General features: G+C 42.2%; 2 protein-coding genes across 2 annotated transcripts in view; one reads left to right on the forward strand and one right to left on the reverse strand.

The window, feature by feature from the left end:
* snd1 (staphylococcal nuclease and tudor domain containing 1) overlaps positions 1 to 26992 on the reverse strand; it is a 176005-nt gene that overhangs the window by 75994 nt on the left and 73019 nt on the right. The gene's annotated exons all lie outside the window — the stretch shown is intronic.
* lrrc4.1 (leucine rich repeat containing 4.1) lies at positions 22121 to 25114 on the forward strand (the record flags this gene model as incomplete). Its single annotated transcript, XM_080051421.1, has 1 exon — positions 22121 to 25114. The coding sequence occupies one exon, from the start codon at positions 22121 to 22123 to the stop codon at positions 24962 to 24964; it is 2844 nt and encodes a 947-aa protein (XP_079907547.1). The 3' UTR covers positions 24965 to 25114.

Genomic DNA, 26992 nt, shown 5'->3' on the forward strand with positions numbered 1-26992 from the left:
AATTAGGCTACATAATTATGTTGGGTGATCTTACACACACAAAGATAAGAAAAGTGACAAGCTGCTGAGAGAAATTACATCCAGATTCTTTCCCTGTAGAAGTCAATCATGTTGTCATTTGGTTGAAAAGGCACACAGTCCACATGAACTAGGACTGCATGTCACCCTATAAAAATCTTCCCATTATCAATACTGCATGCCATTACTAAGGTCCATAAACCGCTGTTAATGGGCCAAAGTAGCACAGCATGTCCACGAAACAGGGTCATATGCTAAAATCCTGAAAAAAACATTAGCTGTTTCATCATGTATAAGGCATTTTTCAGGTGCAGTTAATCTGATGCTGTACTTATTAAGAGACTTATCTCTGACAAAAGATCAGTCTTTCTTAAGTTGTGCACTTGTTTAGTACCTATCTTACTCCCTCACAACATGGATGCCTTTGTATAAAATGGCTAAATGTGTTAGCATGTCACTGTGGTCGAATCGAAAGAGGAAAAGGCCACTAGGTTCCGGAAGAAATCTATAAATATAGATCTTTATAAAAAATAAAAAAGAGAGAGAGACTGAGAAGAATTAATGAATGAATTAAACAAACTGCTATTGATCCTGTAATGGCATAGATCAGGCAGGGATGTAAATAGCGTGTTAATGGGACCTATTATGTAAAAAAATAATAAACTTCACATGTGAAAAGCTGCAGCCAATGTTAAAGAGAATTGAGCCAGCAAACTGATGACCCATAAAGTGCCCACTAAAAAAGGGGAACAAGGGGCAGAGATGGTAAAAGAGGACACACATTATCGAACAGTGGTCAAGAGCAGGCAATGAGGACTGATCCTGTTGAATTGACATTAGCTAAAATGACTGATCTATTGTTTTCTTAAACATTTGAGAAAATGAATGAATAATGAATATATGAAGAGAATTGTCTACACAAACTATATTAAAAAGGTAGTTGGGCTAATATGGGCTACAATGTCAGCTACACCAAAATAGTTGGACTTTTTGAATGAAATGGGTTGGATGAGGTAAAGCTACCCTCTTGGCTATCCTAAGCCCGTAGGCTACCTGTGTTTGCGGGTTATTAACTGTCCCTGCTTTAGTGAGCTAGCAGTGGAGCTAAGCTCTAGGCCAATGGCCAATCCTCTGGCACCAGCCAATTCGAAACTAGGTTGGTTCATTAACTATAGGACTACAGGGTCAGGAGGACATATGGCTATTTCTGCGATGTTGATAGATGTTAAGCCTAGGAGGGGGGAGGTTGTAAAATATGCTGAAAAAACCATGCTGCATTACTTTTGAGCAACTGTTCTGATTTGATCAATTATCTGTTTATAGCATTTACTTGTTGTTGCTAGTTGTTCCAAAATTAATAAACATTTCTATCTGTTTACAACTACATTATATGTGGTATAGAGTTTTATTATCTATATAAATAATTCTATATACATTCAAAATATACATATTCCAGTATATATGCATTCCAGCGCCTTATCCCATTGTATTTGTCTGCAGTTCATATTTAAAATTTGAGGAAAAAGCAGATACACCTGGATTGCCATGCAGGTTCTGTTGTTTTAATTACATTTTGAAGCAGTTGCTACATTTACGCTATTGACTTTTCTTGGAAAAAAGTGAAACCTAAAATATATATTTTTAAAGTGTTTTCACCAATTTTAGCTAAAGTTAGCAATGGGAGGTAAACATGCACACAGAACAGGATTGTGTTTGTGTAGGTGCCAGTGTGTGCACATACTCTCCCAGGGTGATCAATGTGACTCAGAGGTTCCCATGCATCACTGTCAGTGGCAGTGTTCTGTCTGTTGGTGGCAGGGTGGGGAAAAGTCAAACGGCTTCTCTAATGGCCAGGGCCATTAACGGTCAGGCAAACAAGCATGATCCCCACCATTAAACCTGCCTGATGCCCATTAATGAGTTTTTCTTTTATCAACAGATAATTGATGTTTGCCCTGCATCACCGTTCAGACCAAACAGGTGAATACACAGGAGCTGGAGGGGAAGTTTAAGGGAAGGAGCTGGAGAAGAGGAAAAGAGGAAGCTGAATAGGTTGGATATGGATCTAGTGAATGTAGATGGTCGACAAAATTATTTGGCATATTTACCTGCTATTATTTTTAAAGCTGCAGTTGAGAGTTTCAGCCGTTGGGATTCCAATGGCTGTTTTCCCAACGCTCTACCTGCTGTAGCTCCTCCCTCCGAACGACAGCTATGCGCGTTCATGTTGCTCCTAATCTGGCGCTTCATCATTTTGTGTCAAAAATTGTTCAAAGAGGAGCTTAGCTCAGTTGGTAGGGCGTCCACCCCATGGGCCTCGGCCAGCAGCGGACCCGGGTTCGATTCCAGCCCACGGTCGTTCTCTGCATGTCACTCCCCTCTCTGCCCCATTTCAACTATGTCTCTACACTATCAATAAAAGCAAAAAAGTGCCAAAAAAAAATGGTTCAAAGCGCCCAACGCACCTACGCAGCTAGTGTCTCCCCCCTCCCGATATACATTTATTCCCCTAATCAACCATGGCTGCGATCAGACCCGACCCAACACAACAGCGATCATGTCCGCACAAAAACAACAACAACACGGCCAACAATTGTGCCAAAAGACAAATTAACAGCAACTGAACGGAACAAATAGCCTTAAAACAGCATTGCAGATTCACACAAACAGCAAGGGAGCACCATACCAAACACATTTACAGCAGCATTGTGTGCACGGCAGTACAAAATAAAGGCAAGTAGCCTACATTACCCTACCTGGCTGTGACTGGACCGTGGCTGGCGTAGATAAACACTGGTGCGTCGCTGTACTTTTTGTGAAAGTTCCCCGGACTTAGCCGTTATGTTTCGGTTCATTATATGGAGGTGGTGGCTGCACACAACCGGGTGAGTTAACTAATGCTATCCGAACGGTGCTTACTTGGTTTATCGGCTAAAGCACAGCCGCACATATTCACTGAATTAACCAGGAAGCCCATTCTCCTCGCTCACTTTCCACACGTCTTCTAACCCCGAGCGGCTTCATACTGCAACAGCCACCCGCAAATACATTTCCTCCTCTGTGTTTCTCAGCCTCTGTGTACACACTGTCCTCCCACCGTGTTAGTTGTTGGTATCCGGGGAATGGTAAATTGAGGGTTCGTTGCATAGATAGTATAGTAGGCCTATAGATAGTTCGTTGGTGAAGACATTGCTATTCGCTGTCCGCCGTAGTAGGGCCAAACAGTAGGGTCGTGAACGCTCACGCAACTGACGCATCAACGTCGTTGCCAAGTGAACGGACAGTCCCACAGCCAATAAGAACGGATAATCTGAGCCTTGCTCGATTGGTCAAAATTAACATGAGCGGTGGCAATTTTTGGGGGCAGCACACAGAGGCAGGGGGAGCAAAGTGATGAAAAATATTTTCAGACCACTTCACCTACATATAGCTGAATGGCTATTATGACAGATATTACAGTGAAAAAATTATCAACTCTAGCTTTGAATCTGTTATTATAGCCTGGCATCACTTGAATTTTCTAGCACAGATTAAACTATGTTTATTCCATGCGTCACAGGCGAATTAATGCAAAAGGGGAGAATAAATGGCAACAGCAGAAAGTATAGCAGATATTGTTTTTTTTACTTGTTGACCTCCCTAGTGAGAATAGAGAATGTTGAAAAAGGATACCGTTTGTCGTTGCGTCCCCTTTGTTTTTAATTTAAATACAACATTTGTGCCGTTAATAATAAAAGTATTTCGAAAAAATGGAAGTGTTTTAACTTCGCTGGAGAAGTTGGGTGGCTTTTGAGGCCAATTTCTGCATGATTAAAAAGCTTTATAAATAAACTCACAACTAAACATATTTTAACAAATGTTTTATAATATTGCACCATCTATTAATTGTAATGCATACAATCATGTTCAGTATTTTGATTTTAGATTATAAAGGATTGGTTGTTTAATGAGAAAACTCAAGAGTCAATCTTAGTTGCACCTTCCGAGGTCAGCGGTCTGAGCAGTTATTTGGGATACATCAACGTGCTGTCCTGCGTCAAAAAAGAAAGAAAGTTTCAAGCTATAATCATTCAAGTCTATAGTCTAAGCTACTGTCAGCATTGGAGAAAAGTAGAAGCAAAAGAGTTTAACAGGATTAAGAGTCTTTCAAAGGAGGGCTTTGAAAGACTTGTGAAGCCTTCACAGAAAACGAGCCAGAGCAAAGATTGAGAGAGAACAGGGAGGTCAATAGTGAGTCGATCAGGGCAGAAGCTGGTCTTGTCCTCTGCAAATGACCTACAGTGGACTACAAAACTAAAGCAATACATTATGGAGATCTCCTGCAAGGGAGGGCTCAGGACTGCACTAGGCATTTTAAGTGGAGTAATGTCAACATATTTGTTCTTTTTTTAGTGACATACAATCTGAAACAGCTGAATGACTCTGCATCCTTTTTTATCATCTGGTAGCCATTTACTGAGGTGTATGGACAGTGGGATAACAATACATTTCCATTTTGTCAATGAGTTTGTAAATTAAACCATTAAGCTTGCGGTATTTTCAGCTATTTCAAACACAGTCGTAGCCCATTAAAAAGAACACATGAACAAGGTCATGCTGAATCTTGTAAAAGGAAATGGACTTTTGTCCCAAAACTGCAGGCCTTTGTGATGATTGATGACCGTCATGATCTTATTTTCTGTCATTTGTCTCCCAAAGCTACAACATGTAGTACGATTGGGCCTCCAAGGTTTGACAAGTCCCAACACAGTGAAAGGGTCAGTGAAATCGAATAATGCAAGACCTGTGGCGATGTAATGACCGACCAGATTTAACACCAATCAGTCGCTCATCTGCCCTAATGGATCAATAATGTTGTGAGGAAGCTTGATCCTTCAACTAACACACCATGCCTTGCTAAGGCCTCCCAATTTAATCTTTTAGCTTTAGTCCTGTGATCTTCCATTAAATCTAAACAATTTCTATGTATAACCATGGTTAAAGAGGTTTGATGGGAGAAGCACAAAGTCCATATCATAAGCGCTACTTACTGTATGGGAAGGTTTGAAGACAGAAGAAAACTGCAAGAGTCAGCAAACTTAATCATGCAAAGCTGTAGTTAAATTAGTTTATAGATCCTTTGTTACCCAGATGAAAGAATAGCACCGCCCCCACATACCAGACAAGGTAGCTTAGCAAAAGCAAGGCTCAGCATTAGCCCTTAACTGCCTGGTTATTAAAATCAATAGCAGCAATAACTACAATCAATCTAATTTTTAGAGAGGGGCAACATGGCAAGATGGTCGATGGATATCGAGCTACATTTGTAATATTGCTCATATCGTATAACACCCCTTAACTGGGTGGTGAAAGTTCAGGTGGGTAAACACAATTGAACTTGGCTGTAAATTAGGGAATGGCTGTAAAAAAATATATAGAATGTATGTATAACATTAGCTATATGAAAGTTATAACTTTTAAACAGTTTAATTGTTTCGTCAACATAACCACACAACATAGCTACTAAAAAAACGGAACATGTATGAAAAATCAATATTAATTGCAGCTTAGGTGTAAAGGACCCTGTAATTTGATTTTGAAGCATTTTTCACTTAGTTCCCAGAGGAACATTGTGTTCTTGGTTCAGACACCCAGCGTCTCGACGCCCTAGGGTATTGGAATGCAGTGAGAGGCAAGAGTGCAAATCTTCAAAATCGCTGCCTGAAGAAGTGAATTCTTGGAGTGAGCAGTCAAGCCACATTGAGCACATTCAGGGGTGGTCAACATGATTGGAGAAGGAATTAAGCCACATTACTTCTCCAAATGACAGCATTGCTTTACCGCAGATCTATTTACACATATACCTTAGAGTACATAACCAATAAAGCTTGGCCATTATCTTGCAATCATTTAGAAGTACAGCAGCAACAAAGACATGGAGGAAAAGAAAATAACAATGACACATTTTTACTACCACTTGTGAGCATTGCTTCAATTAAAGAGAAGATATTCCGCTGTAACAAGGAAAAGCAAATGTTCAAATGGCCAGTATTGTACACAGTATGGTGGAATAATCTAAGGGTCACCATCCTATCATATGTAATGAATGAATATAATCAATTGTATTTTGTTAAGTTTTGCTTTAGGTGGTACAATGGTGGCCATGAGTTCTTACGCTGAGTATCTGAACAAATGATGCAAACAATTGGTTTCACATTTTTGGAATTAGTAATTAAGTGAAAATACTCTACTTGCTTTACTGTGAAAATAATACTTGGCGTTACCTTTTAGCCATATGAGAGGGGAAAGAAAATTACACAGCAATTGCTTCTACAGTTATGCATTATGTATATGATGTTCAAGGTGGATGGCTCTCATTAACAGCTATCCTCAAAAATAGTCATGTCAACTATTCTAATCTATATGGGGCTTATGACTATAGGTGGCATGTATATGTACCCTCATGCTATTTAACAGTGATATCCACCATTGGATTTTTCACTCATGCTCCACTTGCCACAGCATTATGAATCAATTTAAGATTTCATAATGGAATTTCAAATATTTATGATTCTTGGCTGCAATGACCAAACTACTGTGGTGCCATAGATAGTCCTATGTAGGGAAACCAGTGGGGTCATGATTCCTCACTGGATCGATTGGTTCACCAAGATGTCTCCGAGAGGACCTTACAGAACCTTTTTAGAGAGAAGATGGACAAAACCCAGCTGGAGTCAAAGATATGTAAAGAGTGAACTAGAATAACTTAAAGGCCTACTTCACCGGTTCTCCACTCGGAGATCCTATGAAGTATAAATGTGCAAAAAAAATTGAAATCGGATCATTCTAGCCTGAGAAAAGGCAGAAAGAGTGTTTTATGGTCTCACTGTCTAACCCTACATTTCTCTTTCTGTGATGCCTTTTCTCAGGCTAGGATGATCAGATTTAAAAAAATGTTGCACATTATACTTCATAGGATCTCCGAGTTCAATACACCTTCATATTCCAACCGGTGAAGTAGGCCTTTAACAGTTTAGATTTTGCAATATTAATGGTAATACCAATTATTCACTACTTGCTTACAGTATGAACTTGAAGTTGTACTCCACTGATTAACTGATATTAACAATACAAGCTGTCCATGAAGAAATTACTTTAAATTGTGTGCGACATTCGAAAGAAAACTAGTCAAAGCTCTATTGCAGATGATGAAAAAAAAACTTCCATAACACAGACATATTTCAACACTGTGGCAATCATATTTGGACTTCAACGATCTCGAAGGGAAAACATGGCCGATGAAAGAGAGAAGGGGGCACAGGACAGTCATGGCCAGGCCATCATCATTTGTCTCCGCCTCCTTTTCTATCCTCTTTCACCAGTTGACACGGCAAATGGCATAGCCAGCCTGTGTCACTCAAAAAGCCATTTCTGTCCTCCCAGACACTGCCCGTGCTGACAGAGTGAGAGAATGAGGCAGAGGAAAAAAAGAGGAGGAAAAGAGCCGACTGAGGCATTTTTCAACATGGCTTTTTGTCAATTTCTGTCTGCTTGTCAAAACGAGAGGCAGTGCCCGGTTGCTAGGCTGGTTGGAGAGTTGTTAGGCAGAGGTTGAAGTTTGAGTATGGGAAGAGTGGTGGAGCCAAATTGCTGAAGAGGTACTCAATGTTGCTATAAACTTGTAGTACAACAAAGAGACAACGTTGAATGCTGCCAGGAGTCTGAAAGACATTCCAACTCCTTACTGTATTTATTCTGGTTACACACGTAATTTCCAAAGGGATTGTATAGTACAGATCCAGAAATCTAAAATATGACTCCTGGTTTAAATTTGAAGTATGTATATTTACAATACTCTGCTATGGAAACTATGAGGGGCCACTGAAAGAGCATATTATAGCCAGCTAAACAAGTCAGATATCATATAATAGGAAATGATGATCCGACCCCAGTCAATGCCATACAAAATAGGAACCTCGAGACAAATCATACAATAATCATTCTTCAATTTTGGCAATCCAATTCAACCTCTCCAGACATTCAATCAGAGAAATGGCAACTGACGATCAACAAATGAGAAATGGGTGGTGTGCAGTTGTGTGTGTGAGAAAGAAAGTAAAGGGTGAGATTGAGTCACGTCATGCCTACTTAGGACCCATGCAGTACATACTTTGCTGAACTGAAAATGACGATTGGGATATATGATTTGCCCTCTATTTTCTTCCATCAACTGCAATAAATTGTGTCCTGTCCGACTAAATGAGCACCTTCCCATGGCAGTTGATCTAATCAGTGTGCCGTCAAATAAATAGAATTACAGTCACCTTGCACCTGTGCTTAGTTAGCAGGTCCAGCTTTAGGAACCACGCTACCATGGAACAGGGACCTTTTATCGGTTTGGGGAAAGTAAGATTAGGTTGGTGGGTGCAATCATCCCTGGTTAGGAAATATCCTCAGCTTTGCCACAGTGAATATTAAAGTCATAGTCAGAGAGGCACATATACTTGGACAATAGTGCATTGGTTATTGGAGTACTGAACTTTAAAAGTTAAGGTGTTTTTGCCTTTTCTTTTCTTTGGCTTCACCTATAACCACATTTTGGAGTAAGTGTTATTGCTATACACACATATTATGGAACCACACTCCTGACACCTTCAGTTTATAATCACTTTTTTCTGTGACCTTGTTCCAATCATCCCTTCCTATGTTTTTATCTGCCATTCGGGGGGAAAGTAGAGAAATAAATCTTTGTCATAAACATGACTGGGCCCCCAAACACCTCTATAATGAGGAGACAAGGGAGAGAAATAGGACTACATTTTTTGGAATAAGATATGGGGCAAGTAAGGGAGAGAGAAGTGCAAGTAGAAAGGCAAGGGATGATAAAAAAGGAAAAGAGTAAACCTAAAGGTCATTAATAAAGAAAAAGAGTTGAACATGTGACAGCTTGTTTTAACCCAATTCCTCCTTATATTTCTGCCCCACAATACTATGGAAACGCAGATGCTGCTAATCAGCACTACCTCAGAGAGGACATGCTCTGACTTGAGAATGAGCACAGAGAGATAGGGGATGCATGACAATCAATGAAAGATGAAAAAAGTAAATGTTTGTGTGTGTGTATTTTGAGATGCTGGATTTATTTTCATGAGCTGCCTGTAAGCCATAATCAGCAGTATTAAACAAAAAAAGGCCTGAAATATTTCACTTTATGCGTAATGAATCTAGACTATATGAAAGTTTAACAACATGATTTAAATCCATTAAAAAAACTACAGGACGGAAACTGCAATAAAGAGAACCAATGTATGAACGTAATTCAAAATCCTTCAAATAAAAGGCATTTGAAATACCCCAAGCAAAAGCATTTGATTCCATGTATTACATCAAGTACATCTCTTCCAAAGCCAGGATCTCATAGCGATGAGTCAGTGAATATGAGTCATAAATCCATCAACAAAGAGTTGGGTTTTTGTCTCTTCTTTTTTACAGCATGTCTAGGGGTAGTGCATGTGTCAAGGCTGTGGCACACTCTTAACTGTTCCCTTTTCTCGTGGACAACCAATGCAGAATTGTGACGCATGTTGTCAAAAGACCTGGCTCAATTCATCATAATGCAAACCCAGAACAATATAGAGGAAGGTTGAGACACTCATTAGGACACATGAACAAAAGGGGCATCAAACACGTTCTGACGCCGCGTGATGTTACTAGACACTGTGTAAGTTAATCATAGTTTGGCCGTCGGAGGCATTCTTTTTCTTTTGTTGTACACACTCTTCAAATTCAATTTCAACAATGTCGCCACAGGCAAAGGCAGACACCCCACTACTGTATCATGGAGTTTAAAGCCACAACAATGTTGTGGCCAGCTCAACATTCATGCTGCCCAGACTTCCTGCATGAATACCCAATGGGGCAAGTTTTAAGAAGTAAAACCCTCTGCCCACAAGCTGTTGTCTCATTGTATTTCCACTGAATGATTAAGTGGGGAACTCAATTGTTTCCTTAAAAAGAAAATTCAAAACAATGTCTCAGTAGTTTCATCAATTTTCAGTCATTTTATTTGCTGTGCACAGCTGAGCCACTAACAAATAGATGGCAGAAAAGCAATGGGCGACAAGAAAAAACTAATGGCAGCCCTTGAAGAATAGTGTCTAGACGTTCAAGTCAGCAAAGCCATCTCCAGACAAATTGTCCATATTAAAATGCATATGCTGGCACTCACAATTTTGCTAACACTGTTTTTCTACAAGACAACATGAAATAACTTACAGCACATCTGAGTCAACACTTTAGGGATAATAGTGAGTGGAACAAAACATCAAATACACAAATCTATCAGAGCAATGTCACTGCAGTCACACGTCTGTGCTCATGAATGGAATAAACATTTAGTTTTTCTTATGAATGCTAGTGCCAATCCCGTTTCTGGACTTTTACAGAAGGCTCCCACACATCATGACCATTTCAGGACAGGTGTTAAAGAGGCACACATTTATAAATGTTACTCCCTTCATTATATATTTTGTATTTTAACACTTATCAGCACTTGCAATCGATGTCATTGCGAAATTACCTCAGCACTATCCCTAAATTTGATCCATCATTGTTCGTACTTTTAGCCAATTGAAATAAAAAATGGCAAGATAAGCAATTAAAATACAGCCAAACTATTCAGCAGACTGTCAAACAATGAGTGGCAGGGAAATTAAATTGAAATCAATGTCTGCCTTGGGAAATTACCACTGTTCATCCATGTGTCAAGTTGGTCCTACATTCTCTTCTGCGTGTGTGTGTGTGTGTTGTGGGGCGATGGGGTTATGGCGTTCTCTTGTACTCAAGACATGGCACCTTCAGACTCAGAAGTACCAAGTTCTGACCTGTGCATTTTAAAAATATTTTATATACATTCTATGTTTTTTATAAGACATGGTCCTAGGTCCCACATTCTCAAAATTGATGAAAAGGTATTTCTGCACTCTGTGTGCTGCCGTGTCGGATGTACCCGATGTTCTGCTTACAATCGAACGCAGCATGCATGCCTTGGCTTGTCACTGCGGAGTGTCAATACAGACCTCTCTGTCTGTACTTCTCATATCTTCTGGGTCACAATGGCGGATCAGAACACACATGGAAAGCGTTGCATAGATAAGCACTGCCGACTTCATACCGTTAAATAATGTTAGATTTTGAAAGAAACTCTGGTCCAGAAGCGGCTGCAATTACATTTACAGGCCAATTTAAAAAACACATAATTCAAATAAAACAGATTACAACAACTTTAATTTACCCAATCCCCTTTGTATCATGTACAAGTTAGACACTTTACTGCATTATAAAACTCTTTTTTGTCTCAAAGACATTCTACACAGGTGCTTAAAATCTTACAATCTTGAGAATGTAATAGTTAATGAGCTGTTACTTAAAAATTACCGTCCATTTTCAGCAGCACAACACACATAAGCATTTCAGTGCACTAATGGGAACATAGAAACTGCAGACTATTTACTTTTTTTTAGCATGCAGCTCAGCAAAAATATGCAAAAAGTACTAGCTCTCAAACACATCATGCCTGTTTCATGCTGTGCGTATATGCCAGTTACCATAACATAGTCATCATCAAATTCAGACATACAGTATGTAAGCTTACCTGTCATGCATCAACAAACAGGTCAGCCGGATGTCTACCCTCTATCAGTCACTTTTTTTTCTCTTTTTTAACCCTGCTTAGTTCAGGCAAACCATACCCGTTTTAATCCCCAAAACTATGTAAAAGTGCCTACATGGGAAACGAGATTGTATGCAACATAAGTCTGTATGTGTATGTGTGTCACAAATACACCTGCATTAGCAAGATTTCCAACAGGAGCTATGTGTAGAAACTCACATGTGGCAGGCCTTGGGGAATTTTATTGGGGTTGTTGAATTGTCAGATTACTTTCACTATTTATGGATTATTATGCTATGTTTCGGATTCAGATTTTTATTTTGTGACTCTACTAGAAACTATTTTCATGGTGTAGTGTCCTTTTTATTTCTTACGCTGTATAGTCTCTATGCGAAGATGCTCTGTTTAGAGCCTAAACAGAACTCTCTTTAGGACTCCTTCTCTGCCCCCCGTCTGCCTGGCCAATCAACCTGGCCAATCAATGTCATAGCAAAATGACCTCAGCACTATCCCTAAATTTGATCCCTCATTGTTCGTACTTGTCGGCCATTTGAAATAAAAATTGACCTCCAATTGGCCAGGTGAAAAGTGAAAAGAGCATACTGCAGTGCGAGCGCGAGCAGATTTGAGCCGGCAAGGGAGGGTAGGGTAGGGACGGGCCTCAGCATGTAGCAGCATTAACACACATGGAAAATCTGTGTTCAACGTCACACAATCCAGGATATTAGGCACTAGGGAGCACTGTGCACAGCCAGCCCAGACAGTAGGTAGCCTGGTCCAACCAGACCATCGTACTTCATTTCATTTGTACAGAAGGTCTGGAAGTGCTGTAATTGGCAAACGTTCACTCACTTGGAGGCGGGTGTCTGTTGAAGTTTAAAACTATTGGATCTGCCCAGTGCCACTCTGGATTAGCCAACCAATCGCATAACGCTTGGTCGTCACGTGTGTGAAGAGCGGGCTTCTGATGGTGCGTTCCAGTTGAACAGGGAACTCGGAAATTTCCGACTTCGCTACATATTGTGGTCTATGGATCTACCGGTACCTGGCAACGGTAACTTGCTAGAACCTAACGTTTAGTTATTTGGATGAGAAAGGTTGTCGGCGTCCATGCTTTCGCGAGCAGATGCACTGGAACACAGATAGGTCGGAACTCGGAACTACCAAGTTGGAAATCTCCGAGCTCCGAGTATAAAGGAACGCAGCATTCAACTGAAACGCGACTTCGACGTCATCATTCTCAGCCACTCGCTCTGTTTGCTGATTGGAAGGCTGTAGATTTTCCTGAGAAAACAGAAATTCACCGCACCCCCAGACTGACTACTGAAGGGAAAATTAAATTTGAGCGGAAGTAGGTAGGCGGGCGGAGCCAGGCTAGACAGTAGGCACCCCAGACGTCTAAATGCATGCACGTCATAATTTGACACTTTGGTATCGTTTAACATGACTATAAAACATAACATTTATAGGTCAGGAATGCCAAAAAAGCAAAAAGGTGTTCTTTATGAACATGGGCAATGGAGATAATTCCTGTCAGTAGAAAAAATTAAAAAATAAAAAATAAAAATAAACTAAAGGACAAGTTTATAAAGGACACAGCAGTGGTGACACTCCTCCTTTCACTGACAACACTATTTCCCCTCACGTGCATTCAACCCACACAAACACATGTTGCCGTGCGTAGTGGTTCTTTGGAGAACTCAATCGACATCCTACCCTAAGCTCTCCTTAGTGACTGTAAGCGGACTGTGTGGGAGGACTGGCTCTGATAGAATGGACTACTGTGTTATTGACTTCAATTTAGAAAGTGCTGCCTGCTGCTTTTTTCCCCCCTTTCGTTTCCTAGCCAGGACCCTGTTGGCCACCAGCCGCAGCCTACCTCTGGGGGATATCCCTGATTGCACTGCTACAGAAAACACATTTAAGCAAGGTCACAGGGTCTGGTGTTAAGGGTTATGTGTGTGTGCCTGTGTGGGTGGAGAGGTATAGTAAGTTTGGGGTTTGGGTAATTTTACCCCGATTCCATCTCCTATTTCTCTTTACTAATTCCAAAAATATGCTTTTCCTTGCATTATTTCCTTTGTCTTGTCTTTCCATAATTATAACAAGAGACATGTCAACAACCACTTGGGTGTCCGTTTCTAACTCTGCAGCCCTCTCAATCTTGCATTGTCTCCTACCTGCATGGGTGGACAGCTGCTCAAGTGTTGTATGGTTGGAGGCTGCAGGTACATAGGCACAAAACATTTGATACTGTGCCGGCTGCACTCATAGATTAGACACGCTTACCTTGGTTTCTCAAATCCCCAGTATGGGAGGGGGTCAGTCAGACAGCGGATATTACACAAGAAAAATAAGTGGGTGGGAGGTGAGTAGTCGCTTTAGAGAATAGACGCAGAATTCATTTAAACTCCCACCCTTTCTCTAAAGCATACACAGCATTAAATGTTAGTTCATGACATATTTTCTTGAGCTTTGCCTGACTCTTGTGTGTTTCTCATTATTATGCTCACATTAGGGAGATGGTAATTTGAGCACAGATAAGATAAACAGACGACAATCTGCAATGAAATCCAAATTGGAAGCATATAAGACAATTGGTCGGTTCACTCACTACCTCCTGTCATATGTCTAGTGTTGGAAAGTCATTGGAAGGTTTGCAATATTGTTTGGTGTCTGTACCAAGATATCTGGCACAAGACAAAATACAGTTAGAAAGATGATTAGGCTTATAGATACACAAAAATGGAACCGGAAAACAAAGATCATTGGCATGCACACACAAAAACCTAGTCTGGGTGTGGTCAGACGGATTTGTAGAGATGAAAAGCTGTTTAATTTTTATTTATTTTTACCCATCCCTGGGTATGTGTAGTTGCATCCCTCAGCAGGGCTAATCCTTCAATACATGAAGTTCGACTGAGATTCTGGGATTAACCGTTTCACAGAAATAACACTGTAAAAAAGGTAATTGTGAGTTTGGGGAGGGGAGGGTATTTGAAGGTCAGGGCATAGTAGTGGAAGAGAAAAGAAGATCTGGGAGGAGGTCAAAGACAAATGCAACACCATGGGAGACTGAATGGTAGTTTGATATGGCCTTAAGTAGGTTTTTAGATAAGAATCTGTGGAGATATGAAGTGTTCAAGGCAAACAAAGGTATTTTTGTAGTGTTAGGTGTTTTATCAAATTACCTCTAGCAGAAGAATTTCCATTATTGTAATAGTATTAGGGCTATACAAAAGCTAGACAATAGTATCGGTATCAAGGCAAGACAAAGTATTTTTTTAGTATGCACAATAGATCGCTGCGTAGACTCCTGTTTTATACTATAAAACAATTAAGTGACCTGAGACCAGTAGAAGTAATTCAAAAGCCCTATATTGGACTGAAGTCGCATACTGTTGCAGAGTCAACAAGTCACTGCATGGTTCAGAACCAAGCAGAGGACATAAAAGTAAAAGGAGAGGGGGTGGATGCGAATGAAGACGGCATCTTTGCCCCCAAAGAGCTAAAAGTCTAGGAGATTTAAGCTGCACTCTCTGCTGTGAATTACTATGTTTTTACCTTCACATTGCTCAGAGAATAAGACATCCATTTCCTACATCCTGGCAGTTGGCAAGGCAACGTTGTGATGAATGCACATACGGGGATGCTCCATGAATCCTAATAAGGCCAGCTGACCAATGACGTGAGCAGGGCAATACATAGGGAGCATATAAAGAGATTTAAACATGTAAAAAGTCTTACCACACAGTATTTTTAACACTTGAGGATTCCATTCTTAAAAATAAATAGGGCGGTTGTTGTTGAAAATTCTTGAGGCAGTAGTAAAATCACCCCCTGAACTAAAAATCTATTATCTAGCTATCTCGGCATGTTGATTGGTTTAACGGTGCTAACCTACTTGTATCCCTCTTTTGCTTCCAGCTAACACAGCGCTAGGGCTAATCCATGCTCTGGCAGCCAGTATCAACACAACTCAACATAATGAAGCCCATTAGTTTGGAGACAATGGCTGCGAGTGAAGCTCAAACACTGAATAACACAGGATGAGAGAAAGAAAGGGGAGTGAAAACGATCATCTGTTACCGTGTGTCTTTGGTAACAATGACCTGATTTGGCCTTCATTTGATAGCGTGCACACACACTCAGTCATACACACAAAAACATATGCAGAATGAGCAAACACAATTAACTTGAGGATGGCCTTCAAATAGTAGACCAGAGGAACACTGTAGGAAGTGGCAATTTAGAGAAGGAGAGTGAGGGTTAAGGAAAAGCGAGTGGAACAGCACAGCAAAAGAGAGGGAAAAATATATAAACCGCAAGGACAATGGCAATGTAAGGAGAGAAATAAAAACTGTATCAACAGTGTCTAACTAAAAAAAATAAAAACGGTTTATATTAACCAATGCTTACAGTTTTTTTGTTCAACTAACCTTACCTTTCTATGATATATGTTGATAGATAAAATCAGACTAGCATGACTGTACAGGTATTGGGATAAAACAACTACTGGGCATACAGAAGTCACTAATATATACTATTGCGTATCCTAATCTCTTTATATGTTGGCATGGCATATGACTGGTGTGTGCGTGAGTTCGTATGTGATGAGAAAAATGATAAACTGAAAAATCCCTACCAAGCATTTTAAGCCCTTACTGGGACAATGATAGCAGGGTGTCTATATATGTGTGTGTTGTGTGGCATGGGTGTGTGGTGTGCGCAAGCACGCATCACACATAATCTCTTGCAGAATTAATTCCTGGAAATTGAAATGAAAATGGGGAAAGGAAACGTCTGTTAGCAGGTCCTTTAACTCAAGGTCAGCATCATGGAGATTGAGGTGTGCGTGTTGCTGTTTGTAGAAGTTTTGTGGCCTGGAAAAATTGGTTTAAGATAACATCGTGCCAGGCTGGCCGCTGGTATGAAATCAGCTACTGGGACATTGCTGGATACTTTGGAGGACATGCTCACTCATACACACATAATAATATATAACATTCGTAATAGCGCTTAAAGCACAAGGCAAGCCCAACAATAGTGTGCCTCTTGTCTCCTTCAGAAAATTTCTCTCGGTCTCTCTTAACACACACAGAAAACCATATGTGGCGTATACTGTAAATCCTTTATCGTGGCAATGGCAGATGCGATGACATTATCATCAGATCCATCATTCGACTGTACGTTGCTCAATTCCGACTGTCATTGCTGCTACACCATACTGCGGGCCATTCACCCAAATGGAACTACTGACACTCACACACATGCAAAAAGACACAGGCTGCTGACCTACATGTGACTGGCCGCAGCCCAGATTTGCCAGCATTCACCCTTAGGGGATGGGTTCTGTAATGTTTGCATATACCCCTTGAACATGCTGGCTGACCGGCGAACAAGCTGCACTAAAGTAGGTCGTTCATAGCCCCAAACTACACACAGTGTCCTCCTGGCCTGGTGCAGGGGGTGGCTCCATAGTCCCTTGGGTAAAGCAGGAAGGGCAAGGGTCGCGCAGCAGTGGCACGGGGCTGGCATGACAGCGTGAAGGTCCCACATATCTGACAGCTCATTAATCCGTCATCGGTCAGCAAGTCCTGGAGGTAAGGCTTGACAAAACTTTTCTAGTCAAGATAGTTTATGGATGTACTGGCATGACCTAAACGTCAAAAGGCACTTCAATTGAAACAGTTTAGCTAGGTTTGCAAATCCAGTCTTGGCCTGAACCACTAAAATCAGATTTGACTTGGAATTCAGGTAAAGGACTAAAAAAAGACCACTAGCTTGGAAAAGTAGTTTCTGGTTCCTCTCTTTGCCAGTATCAGAAATGCAATGTGACCTGCCCAAATATAAAACACAAACACATGCTCGGGCCTTGAGAAAAACCTTGCAGAGATCAGAATTTGACTGACAATTAAGCTATGTTGGTCATTCCAGGCCAGGCTCAACATATAATGCAAGTTGACAAAATTTGGTCAGTGGAGCAGTACAGGATTTGGCAGGCCATGAACCAGGCTGTCTCAGTGGTGAAAACAGCAGTGTCAACTGACACTTAATGAAAGATTAGAGTGGCAATGGAAAAGACAGGTAAGCGGAATAGACAGGGCCGAGAGGAGAAGGCTGCCCTGGCAAGCCTTGGTCATTTCATGGGTCAATGGGTGACTTTGGTTAGTCTGGGATGTACTGTGCTTGGTGAGTAAAACAACCTGAATTTCTACTGGGTCACTTGCTCATCAAATGGTAGCACAACACCATACCTGTAGGGTGTAAGGGCAGGGTGTCATACTGTATGGAATGTAAAGCCCACTGAGGCAAATGTCCATTTGTGATATTGGGCCATACAAATAAAACTGATTTGATACCAACAAAACAGTGCACAGCCACCATATGACACACCAAATTGCAGTGCCAGTATGCACTCTGTGCTGCATTTGCAGACTGAGAACAAGCCTTCATTTGCAGTTGGCTTAATTGACAACAGATCAATGACATGTCAATGTTGTTTTGAGCAGCACATTCTGTATTTGTACTGCAACATGCTTTTGCATGTCGGTTTGGATATGCCTGCATTATCTCATCTTTACATTTGATCCAAGAATGCTGCAAGGAGGAGGCTGTGGTGCGCACACCTTTGATATCACCCTGCGCACATGGCTGCAGTAAAAGGGAATCCCTCTGGAAAGGAAAGGAAATAGCTTCTTTCTTAACAAAGGAAAATCCCCCCCTATACTCCTGTGGCTGCCACCTCAAAGTTACATGTGCTTCAATGAAGCCCATTTGTATTCAACTGCAGTGAAGTCAAGGAGAAAGTGTGTGTCCGTGTGTGTGTGTGTGTGTGTGTGTGTGTGTGTGTGTGTGTGTGTGTAATATAGGAGTCGGCTCTATATTCCTGTGCCGGTGGGAATAACGTACTGCGCTACAGGCAGAGTGACCTTTTCTTGCTGCCGCTTTCTCTCCTCCTCCCTCCTTCTTCCTCTCGTTCTCACACATTTACTCTCTCACTCAGACCAAACACACACACACACACACACACACACACACACACCTAGCAGCACTGTCACCGCTAGCTTTACCACCCATCAATTACCCACACTGCTTCCTCGTTTAATGGACATGAGGCTTGTACAAATCATTTGAGATGTAGGAGAGAAGGAATAGTAGGGTGCGTTTTTTTTGCCTCTTCTCCTGCGGCAGGAAGGTAAAGCATGTCTTGTTCTTTCCTGTTGCCTTCCTGAACATGACCTTTATGGATGTGTGCTTCTTGAAGCGACAGTTTGTGCTCAAATTGAGGGTTAAGGCCTGCCTGTTTAGAGTGCTCCAAGTTGCTTCAAAGGCATACCATGATGGAAGAGGGCTATAGAATTGAAAAAAGGCGAAAGGTATAAACAAACAAAAAAACATGTCTAAGGGCCCGTGTCCACCCAACGCCTTTTTCCAGCGTTAAACTCTGGCTGTGCACTCGGGAGTGTGTCTACTGAGCGTTTTTTTCGGCCGCTTTTTTCAAGCGTTTATGCGCTGGGGGAGAGACTGCTGTGAGCGGGGGAGAGATAAAGCTGATCGTCATCTGTCATTGTCAGACCTATGATGAACACTGGGTTAACTGTTTAGGCTTGCTGTTTTCTATTTAAAATCATTACATTTTAAAATGAGTAGTCTTATGAAACGGAGAATAGGCCTACTTTCCACCATCCTCTGTTTGGATGAGGAGTTATCGCGGCTCCTGCAAACACACACGGAGCAAGTTGTAGGCTGACGTGTGCTCATGAAACGGCCACCTTTTGTCGAGGCGGCCGCTTCTCATTGGGAATCAATTGAAAAAAGGCGCTTGCGGTCGGAAAAGGCCGTTAGGTGGACACGGGCCCTTAGTCTTTTAATTTGATATCATATACTGCAGTCATATTTCCATTATTAAACCGATACATAATTTCACTTTAATTCATTTGTTTGATCTACTCTATATACAGTGACAACCCAAAGAACAAATATGACATACACAGAAGATCACTGACAACAATGTGACGCAAATGTGAGCACGTAGGAAAACGTACATTAGATATAAAGTAGCGTGACACAGTGACGGGTGAATAGTGAGCAAAGGAGGAAGGACAGCAAGTAGGGTGAGGGTGGAGTGGGTGGGGGGAGTTAATGCACAAAACACACTGCATCAAACCAGAGCACTGCTCCGAGCAGGATGCGTCAGCAGTCCATTCATGTTCCTCTATTTGCCACTAAAGGACACAACCAAAAGAGTGATTTTCTTTCACTTTATCTCCCTTTACTCTCAAAGATAACGAGAGAGAGCAGAGAAGGAAAAGAGCGGGCACCATGAAAGAGAGAAAGAGAGCGACAGCGTGAGAGCAAGAGAAAGAGTGTCCCATCTGCCAGCTATTGCCACCAAAGCAATGCTGGAAAGCTTAGCCAGACTCGTTAGAATGGCTGGATTATTGTTGGGGAGGAGGGGGTTAAAAAGTAGTTGCTGTGGGGATGCCACTGTCCGTCTCTGCCTTTTGCTTGGACAGCCCATCTATTACCCTAAGCAACAAAAAGTCAGTAAAACCACAAAAAAGGGACCGTGAGCATAAAAAAGAGACAGCAGGAGCAAACTGGTTTTTGAAGAGGTAGGTCTCTAAAAAGGTCTGAGTGCTTTGAGCTCACCCAACTACCTTAGGACACTGCAGAAAGAGCAGGAGGAGGGGAAGAGACAGAGAGAGTGAGCGAGCGAGAGAGAGAGAGACGGTGCACACTCTTTTGCTGCTACAACGGATCCTTTCCACATCGACGCTACTGTTAACGTCACGCCTGTAAGCCGCGCGCTCGCCCAGCGCTTGCCTTTCCTTTCTTGCTCCTCTCCCCCACTTGGAAGCTGCAATAGCAAGGGGGTGCTGATCACCACGAGGAGAGAAGGGGAAAAAAAAATAAGAACTGGACAACAAGAAGAAAAAAGAAACAAGACAGAGAGAGGAAGGACAGACTGCGCACCACCCCTCCTCCCTCTAACCCACCTCGATCAACCCAGCTACAACACCCCCACACCTCCCAGCACCCCCTTCCATCCCCCACCCCACTCCCTCTCTGAAGAAATTGACGGATTATTGGGAAGTGCAAGGGAGGCAGGCTGCAGCTGCTGCCGTGTGCTCGCTACTGCTGCTGTGCGCTTCACAGGGATGGTGTGTGTGCATTCGCAATCGCTGCTGTCGCCACCATGGCTGCAAAGCCTGGAGCGTGTGGCTAGTTAATAAGAGGAATAAGCTAATGAAGGCAGTGTGTGTCAACTAGCCTTTGCAACCCCCACCAAACAACCCTGGAGGAAGAAAGAAAAAAAAATACAAAAAATCAAGTGGACCCGACGCCACATCCAGAAGGGGAGCAAGTGGACAAGAGTGAGAGCGAGGGGGCTGTCAATGGACAAACCGACCAACTGATTGACCACTAAAAAGTGAACAGAGGAATACAGAGAAGAGGGGGTTGTTTTTTTCTGGTTTGTCAACCTCTCCTCCTAACCATCGCAAACAAAAAGCAGAGAACATTAGAAAAGACTGGGATTTTCATTCAATCTTCACCAATCCAACCCCATCTCCCTCCGTTTGTCCTTTCTGTCTTGGCTTTTGGTGGACAAAAATTGTGCATGTATGTTTGTGTGGTCGCCTATGCTATGGAGAACTGGACAAGGTGTCTAGTGGGGGAATCAACTGTCGGATTCCAAGGACAAGCAAGAGAAGAGGAGCCGATAGCAAGAAGCGAGCAAGGGAGCATTGCTGCTTTGGGAGCCTGACTGGATTCCTATCTGCATTTTTTTTCTTTTTCTTTTTTTTTTGTTAAATTGACAAGGAAAAGAAGAAAAAACTCTCACAAAAGGGCCTTTCGAACCTTTCTCTTTGGATGTGTGGATTTACAAAATAGCTCTGGTTAAAGCTCTTTGGCATTGATAGCCATTCTGACAGAAAATATAAAAAAGGCATTCTTTGCTGCTCTTGGGATATACATACATCTGATGTGATTACCACAGCTCTTTCTGGTTGCAAACAGGAGGAAAGCTATATATCTCAGTTCAAGGACCTGTAATAATATCTGAGGTAGGTGTCTAGTGTTTCAACCCCTCTTTGCATCAATTTATAACACCCTACCTTTGTTTTCTTGTTGTAAAACGGTTTCTTGATTACTTAATTTACCATCATGTCCTTTTCATACAAACGTTTCAGAAAAGCCAGCCTTCTCAACATTCCCCTCTCTTTCTGCCCCTAAGCACAGTTCATGGAGATAAAAGCATTGCTTAATTGAGGATAGGTCAAGCCCTTGTGCCCCTAAGCAACAACCCAAAAACTCTTTACTCCCCTCAACACCACTCCCAGCCAAGCAGTTGTTTCCCCTTTGCCCAAAGCCCCCAAACACCCCCCCCTCAAAACCCCCCCAACCTCCCCCCCAGATGATGCTGAATTATGAACGTGCCACATCATGAGTCTCCTGGGGCGGGTAGCTGTGCATCGTGCCAGGAAAGCCGCCCTGCTCTGTGTAGTCTTCCTGATGGCGCGAGCGTGGAGCAGCACGTCCCTGGCCTTGGCGGGGGCGGCGGTGTCTCAGGGACCCCAGGGCTGTCCACCGCAGTGTTCCTGCAGTAATCAGCAGGGGAAGGTGGTGTGCACTCGACGTGGCCTCACCCGGGTGCCCCCTGGCATTCCTACCAACACGCGACACCTCAATCTAATGGAAAACGCCATTGAGGCGGTGCAGGCTGACTCCTTCCGCCACCTGCACCACCTTGAGGTGCTCCAGCTTGGGCGAAATGCCATACGGCAGATTGAGGTGGGCGCGTTTAATGGACTTACAAGCCTCAACACTCTGGAGCTGTTTGACAACCGTCTGACAGTGGTTCCCAGTGGGGCCTTTGAGTACCTGTCCAAACTAAGAGAACTGTGGCTGAGGAACAACCCAATTGAAAGTATCCCCTCCTATGCCTTCAACCGGGTGCCCTCTCTAATGCGACTGGACCTGGGAGAGTTACGGAAACTAGAGTACATCTCGGAAGGAGCCTTTGAGGGCCTACAAAACCTCAAGTACCTCAACCTGGGCATGTGTAACATAAAGGGTGATATGCCAAACCTGAGTCCACTCAAAGGCCTGGAGGAGCTGGAGATCTCTGAAAATCTCTTCTCAGAGATAAAGCCAGGCTCATTCAAAGGCCTTCGCTCACTGAAAAAGCTATGGGTGATGAACTCACAAATCACAGTGATCGAGCGTAACGCTTTTGATGACTTATCTTCATTGGTGGAACTTAATCTTGCCCATAATAATCTGAGTGCAGTGCCACATGAACTCTTCTCCCCGCTCAGGTACCTGGTGGAACTCCATCTCCACCATAACCCTTGGAACTGTGGATGTGAGGCTGTATGGTTAGCACGCTGGCTAAGGGAGTACATCCCAACTAATTCAACTTGCTGTGGACGCTGTCACTCACCTGCCAGCATGAAAGGTCGGCAGCTGGTTGAGGTGGACAGAGGTGAGGGCGCTGCAGTCCAGTGTTCTGCACCGTTCATAGCTGATGCACCAAGGGACTTGAACATCTCAGCAGGGCGGGTGGCTGACCTTCGATGTCGCACAGCCCCAATGTCTTCAGTACGCTGGCTCCTACCCAACGGAACTATCCTGACACATGCCTCGAGTCACCCAAGAATATCAGTCCTTAATGATGGAACTCTGAACTTCTCAAATGTCCTTGCAGCAGACACAGGTACTTACACCTGCATGGTATCAAATGCAGCAGGGAATTCCAACGCTTCAGCCTACCTCAATGTGAGTGCAGCGGAGCTTAATACATCAAACTTGAGTTACTTTACTACAGTGACTGTGGAGGTCTTGGGGCCAACAACTGAGATGCCCAAACCTAAAACTACCACAACCACAGCCGCTGCTGCAGGGGCTGGGGTAGCTGGAGGAGGAGGGGTAGGACTAGGGACAACAACCACAACTGCCTCCCCGTCAGTCTTTCAGCCAGTCTTTATCTCCACACCAACTGTGCTGCTGCAAAGTACTGACAGCCCAGCAGGGACAGCTAAGACATCTGTGGTGCCAGGAATCCAAGGTGCCACTGGCAGGCCAGGCAAGTCTGGCCCTAGCCTGGATGAAGTAATGAAGACCACTAAAATCATAATAGGCTGCTTTGTGGCAGTGACACTGCTAGCTGCTGTTATGCTCATCGCCTTCTACAAATTAAGAAAGCGCCACCAGCAGAGGAGTACTGTGGCAGCTGCACGCACTGTGGAGATTATACAGGTGGATGAGGAGGACCTTCCACCACCCGCGTCTGCAGCTCAAGAGACCGCTCTCACATTGCCTGAAATCCGGGACCACAATAACATACACAAACTGGACTTTATCAGCCACAAGACTGACTACAGCTTTCACAAACCCAAGGCTGAATACAAACCCCAGCCTGATTTCACCCTTCACAAGCCAAAGGCTGAGTATACCACATATAAGCCAAATATGGACTTCAATAGCCACAAATTCATCCCAGATTACAGCACTCACAAATCTACACCAGATTTTAGCCTTCATAGACAAAAGCCTGACTATAGCCAATTTAGACAGGACTACAGCACTCACAAACCTAAAGCAGAATACAGCCCATTTAAGCCAGACTTTGGCACACACCCAAAACCTAAAGCCGACTACAGCCCCTTCAAACCAGATTACGGCACTCATCCTAGGCAGAAAACTGAATATAGTCCTTTTAAACGAGATTACAGCACCCAACCAAAACCTAAACATGACTACAGCCCATTAAAATCGGACTACAACACACAGCATAAACCTAAGGCTGAATACAGCCCATTTAAGCCCGACTACAGCACTCACCCAAGACCTAAACCTGATTACAGCCCTTATAAACCTGAATATAGCACTCAGCCTAAACCCAAATTAGACTACAATGCCCAGAGATCTAAAACTGACCCTTACACCCCCCATAAGACTGCACCTGATTACAGCGCCTTCAAGACTGACTTCAGCCCACACAAAGCGGATTACAGAGCATTCAAGTCTGACTTTAGTCCACACTCTCAAAGACCTAAACTTGATTACAGTCCACACAAAATGGACTACAGCCCCCATAAAGTGGACTACAGCACTCTAAAGCCGAAGTATAACACCTATAAACCAACTGGTCATGGGGCTAAATGGACAGACAACAATGTTGGGAACTCTTTGCCTCGAACCTTGCCCAGCACCATCACAGCAATGGCTGAGCCCTATGTCATAAAAACTCACACCAAGGAGAAGGTGCAGGAGACTCAGATTTAAAAAAGGCCCGTAAAAAAGGCACCCACTCGTTTCCCTAGGTCCTTAGCTCCCACCAACCCCTGTCCCACACCCCCCTTTGTCCTCATAAAATCATGCAATAGAATGCACAACAAAAAAAGGACAGGAATAACTTTTGTACAGAGTGGAAACTTAAAAAGACTGATGATTTGTTGTTGTACATGCTTATAAATAAATATATATATGGACACATTGAGACTACCATGGGCTGGTGATAGAGAAACATATATTAAAAAGAAATTTAAACTATTTTCTAACTTGTAACTTCTATTTAAAACAATGAGTTGTTTAAGATGCTGTCTTGACTTTGAAAAATGAGGGTAGTCTTGTTTTAAAAAAGGGGCATTCTGTGTGATTTTTACACCATGCTACAGAGAATGCAGTGATAAGAAAAAAATATTTATACTGAGAAGACTTTCTTTAACAAAAACCGAAAAAAGGTCTGTGTCGATCTTTACAGGTTTATCTTGTAAAAGCACCAAGAATTTGTACCGTGCCAAATGTTATAAAATGCAATAAAAAGGATTTTTGGAAGAAAAAAATGAAGTATTAGATAGATGTTTTTTTCCCTTTTGCTTTTTCTCCTGGCGTATACTGTAACGATCAACCAACTGCTTTAGACACTGCAGTAAGATGCTGCAGCTTTACTTTAACCCTACATGTGCTGATGACTAAGGCAGAATGAATCACAGTGCAGAAGTGGATGGTGCTTTTTTCCTCTCTTTTAAAAAAATATCTCATCATCGTTTGTTCAGTTCATATTTTACACCACTAGCGAGTGTCATGGTGCGGCTGATCAAAAGCATGTTTTAATCTAAAATCTAGATTTCTACAAATGTGTTAGGATGTTCAAAGTTGTCCACAGACAAGAATAGCGTAACGTCTAATGATGAATGAAAGGCTGATTACAAAATGATTTTCAGTGATACAATCTGTTTGTGTTATTTAGCTCATTTTCCACACACAAACTGGTATTATTAATCATGTATCTAATGAGTGAAAAGGGTGATCAATTAAGGTGAAATACCGATTGGATGTTAAGACTGTCTTGCACTTTGCCAAAAAATATAGATTCTCATTTCACTTTTTATTGCATTGCCAGCTGTTGTGCCTTCATCAATCAGTATAGGGGCTTTTCATGGTGACAAATGCATTTGGGTCTCGCTGTTAACTCTGCATTTTTCATCTTTGACAATATCACCCCTCTCAATCATAACGTAGCCTCACTGTTCTCTGCCTAACAATGAAATATCACATACGACATATGCAGTGGTTAGTAGTTATGCTTCAGACAGTTTATTTTTCTAATAGTTATATCGGGTTGACAAGCAAGCAGTGCTGCTGCCATTGTTTCTACTGTAACTATTTCACTTCTTCTAACTAATGACAACTGGGGCGCAGTATCTCAAACACACAGTTTACTTTGAATAATAAAAGAGACATAAAAGGTGATGTGAACTTCAATGGGTGGTGTGGGAAACCTATAGGTGAGAGATGACAAAGACTACAAAAAGAGAAAAAAAACAATATCAGGGTTTGCCTCTCCAATACTATAGCATTTCCAAACTTGAGACATAGGAAGTAAAAGATAAAATATTTGATAGAAAGCAGGTGGAGAGCTTGACATGGTACAAAAAAGTGAAGCAGTCAGCTGAGGCCTTGTGATGTGCTTAACATGTCGTAGAGACTGTCAGAAGAGGAGAGTATTGTGTGTGTCTGGTAGGGATTTAGTATGGAAGTACAGGAGTTAAAGAGGAGAGCGCACATCTTGCACAAAGGTCTTTTTATGTGCATTTAAATGTCTTCTAACATTGTGCTACATTAGAAAGCTTGGATTGATATAATGATATCCAAGAGAAGAGACTTCTTTTTGGGTAAAAATATGGATGGTGAAAATTGACAGTGCTGCAGAAAGTACTTCACAGGAAAAAATATATATAATACAATTAATAATAATAGTCACATAAAAAGACACATTTCAAGGCAGCACGCTAGACTGTATGGTCTGGC

Source organism: Ammodytes marinus, assembly GCF_949987685.1.
Source record: "Ammodytes marinus genome assembly, chromosome: 22".
NCBI classification, from domain to species: Eukaryota; Metazoa; Chordata; class Actinopteri; order Uranoscopiformes; family Ammodytidae; genus Ammodytes; species Ammodytes marinus.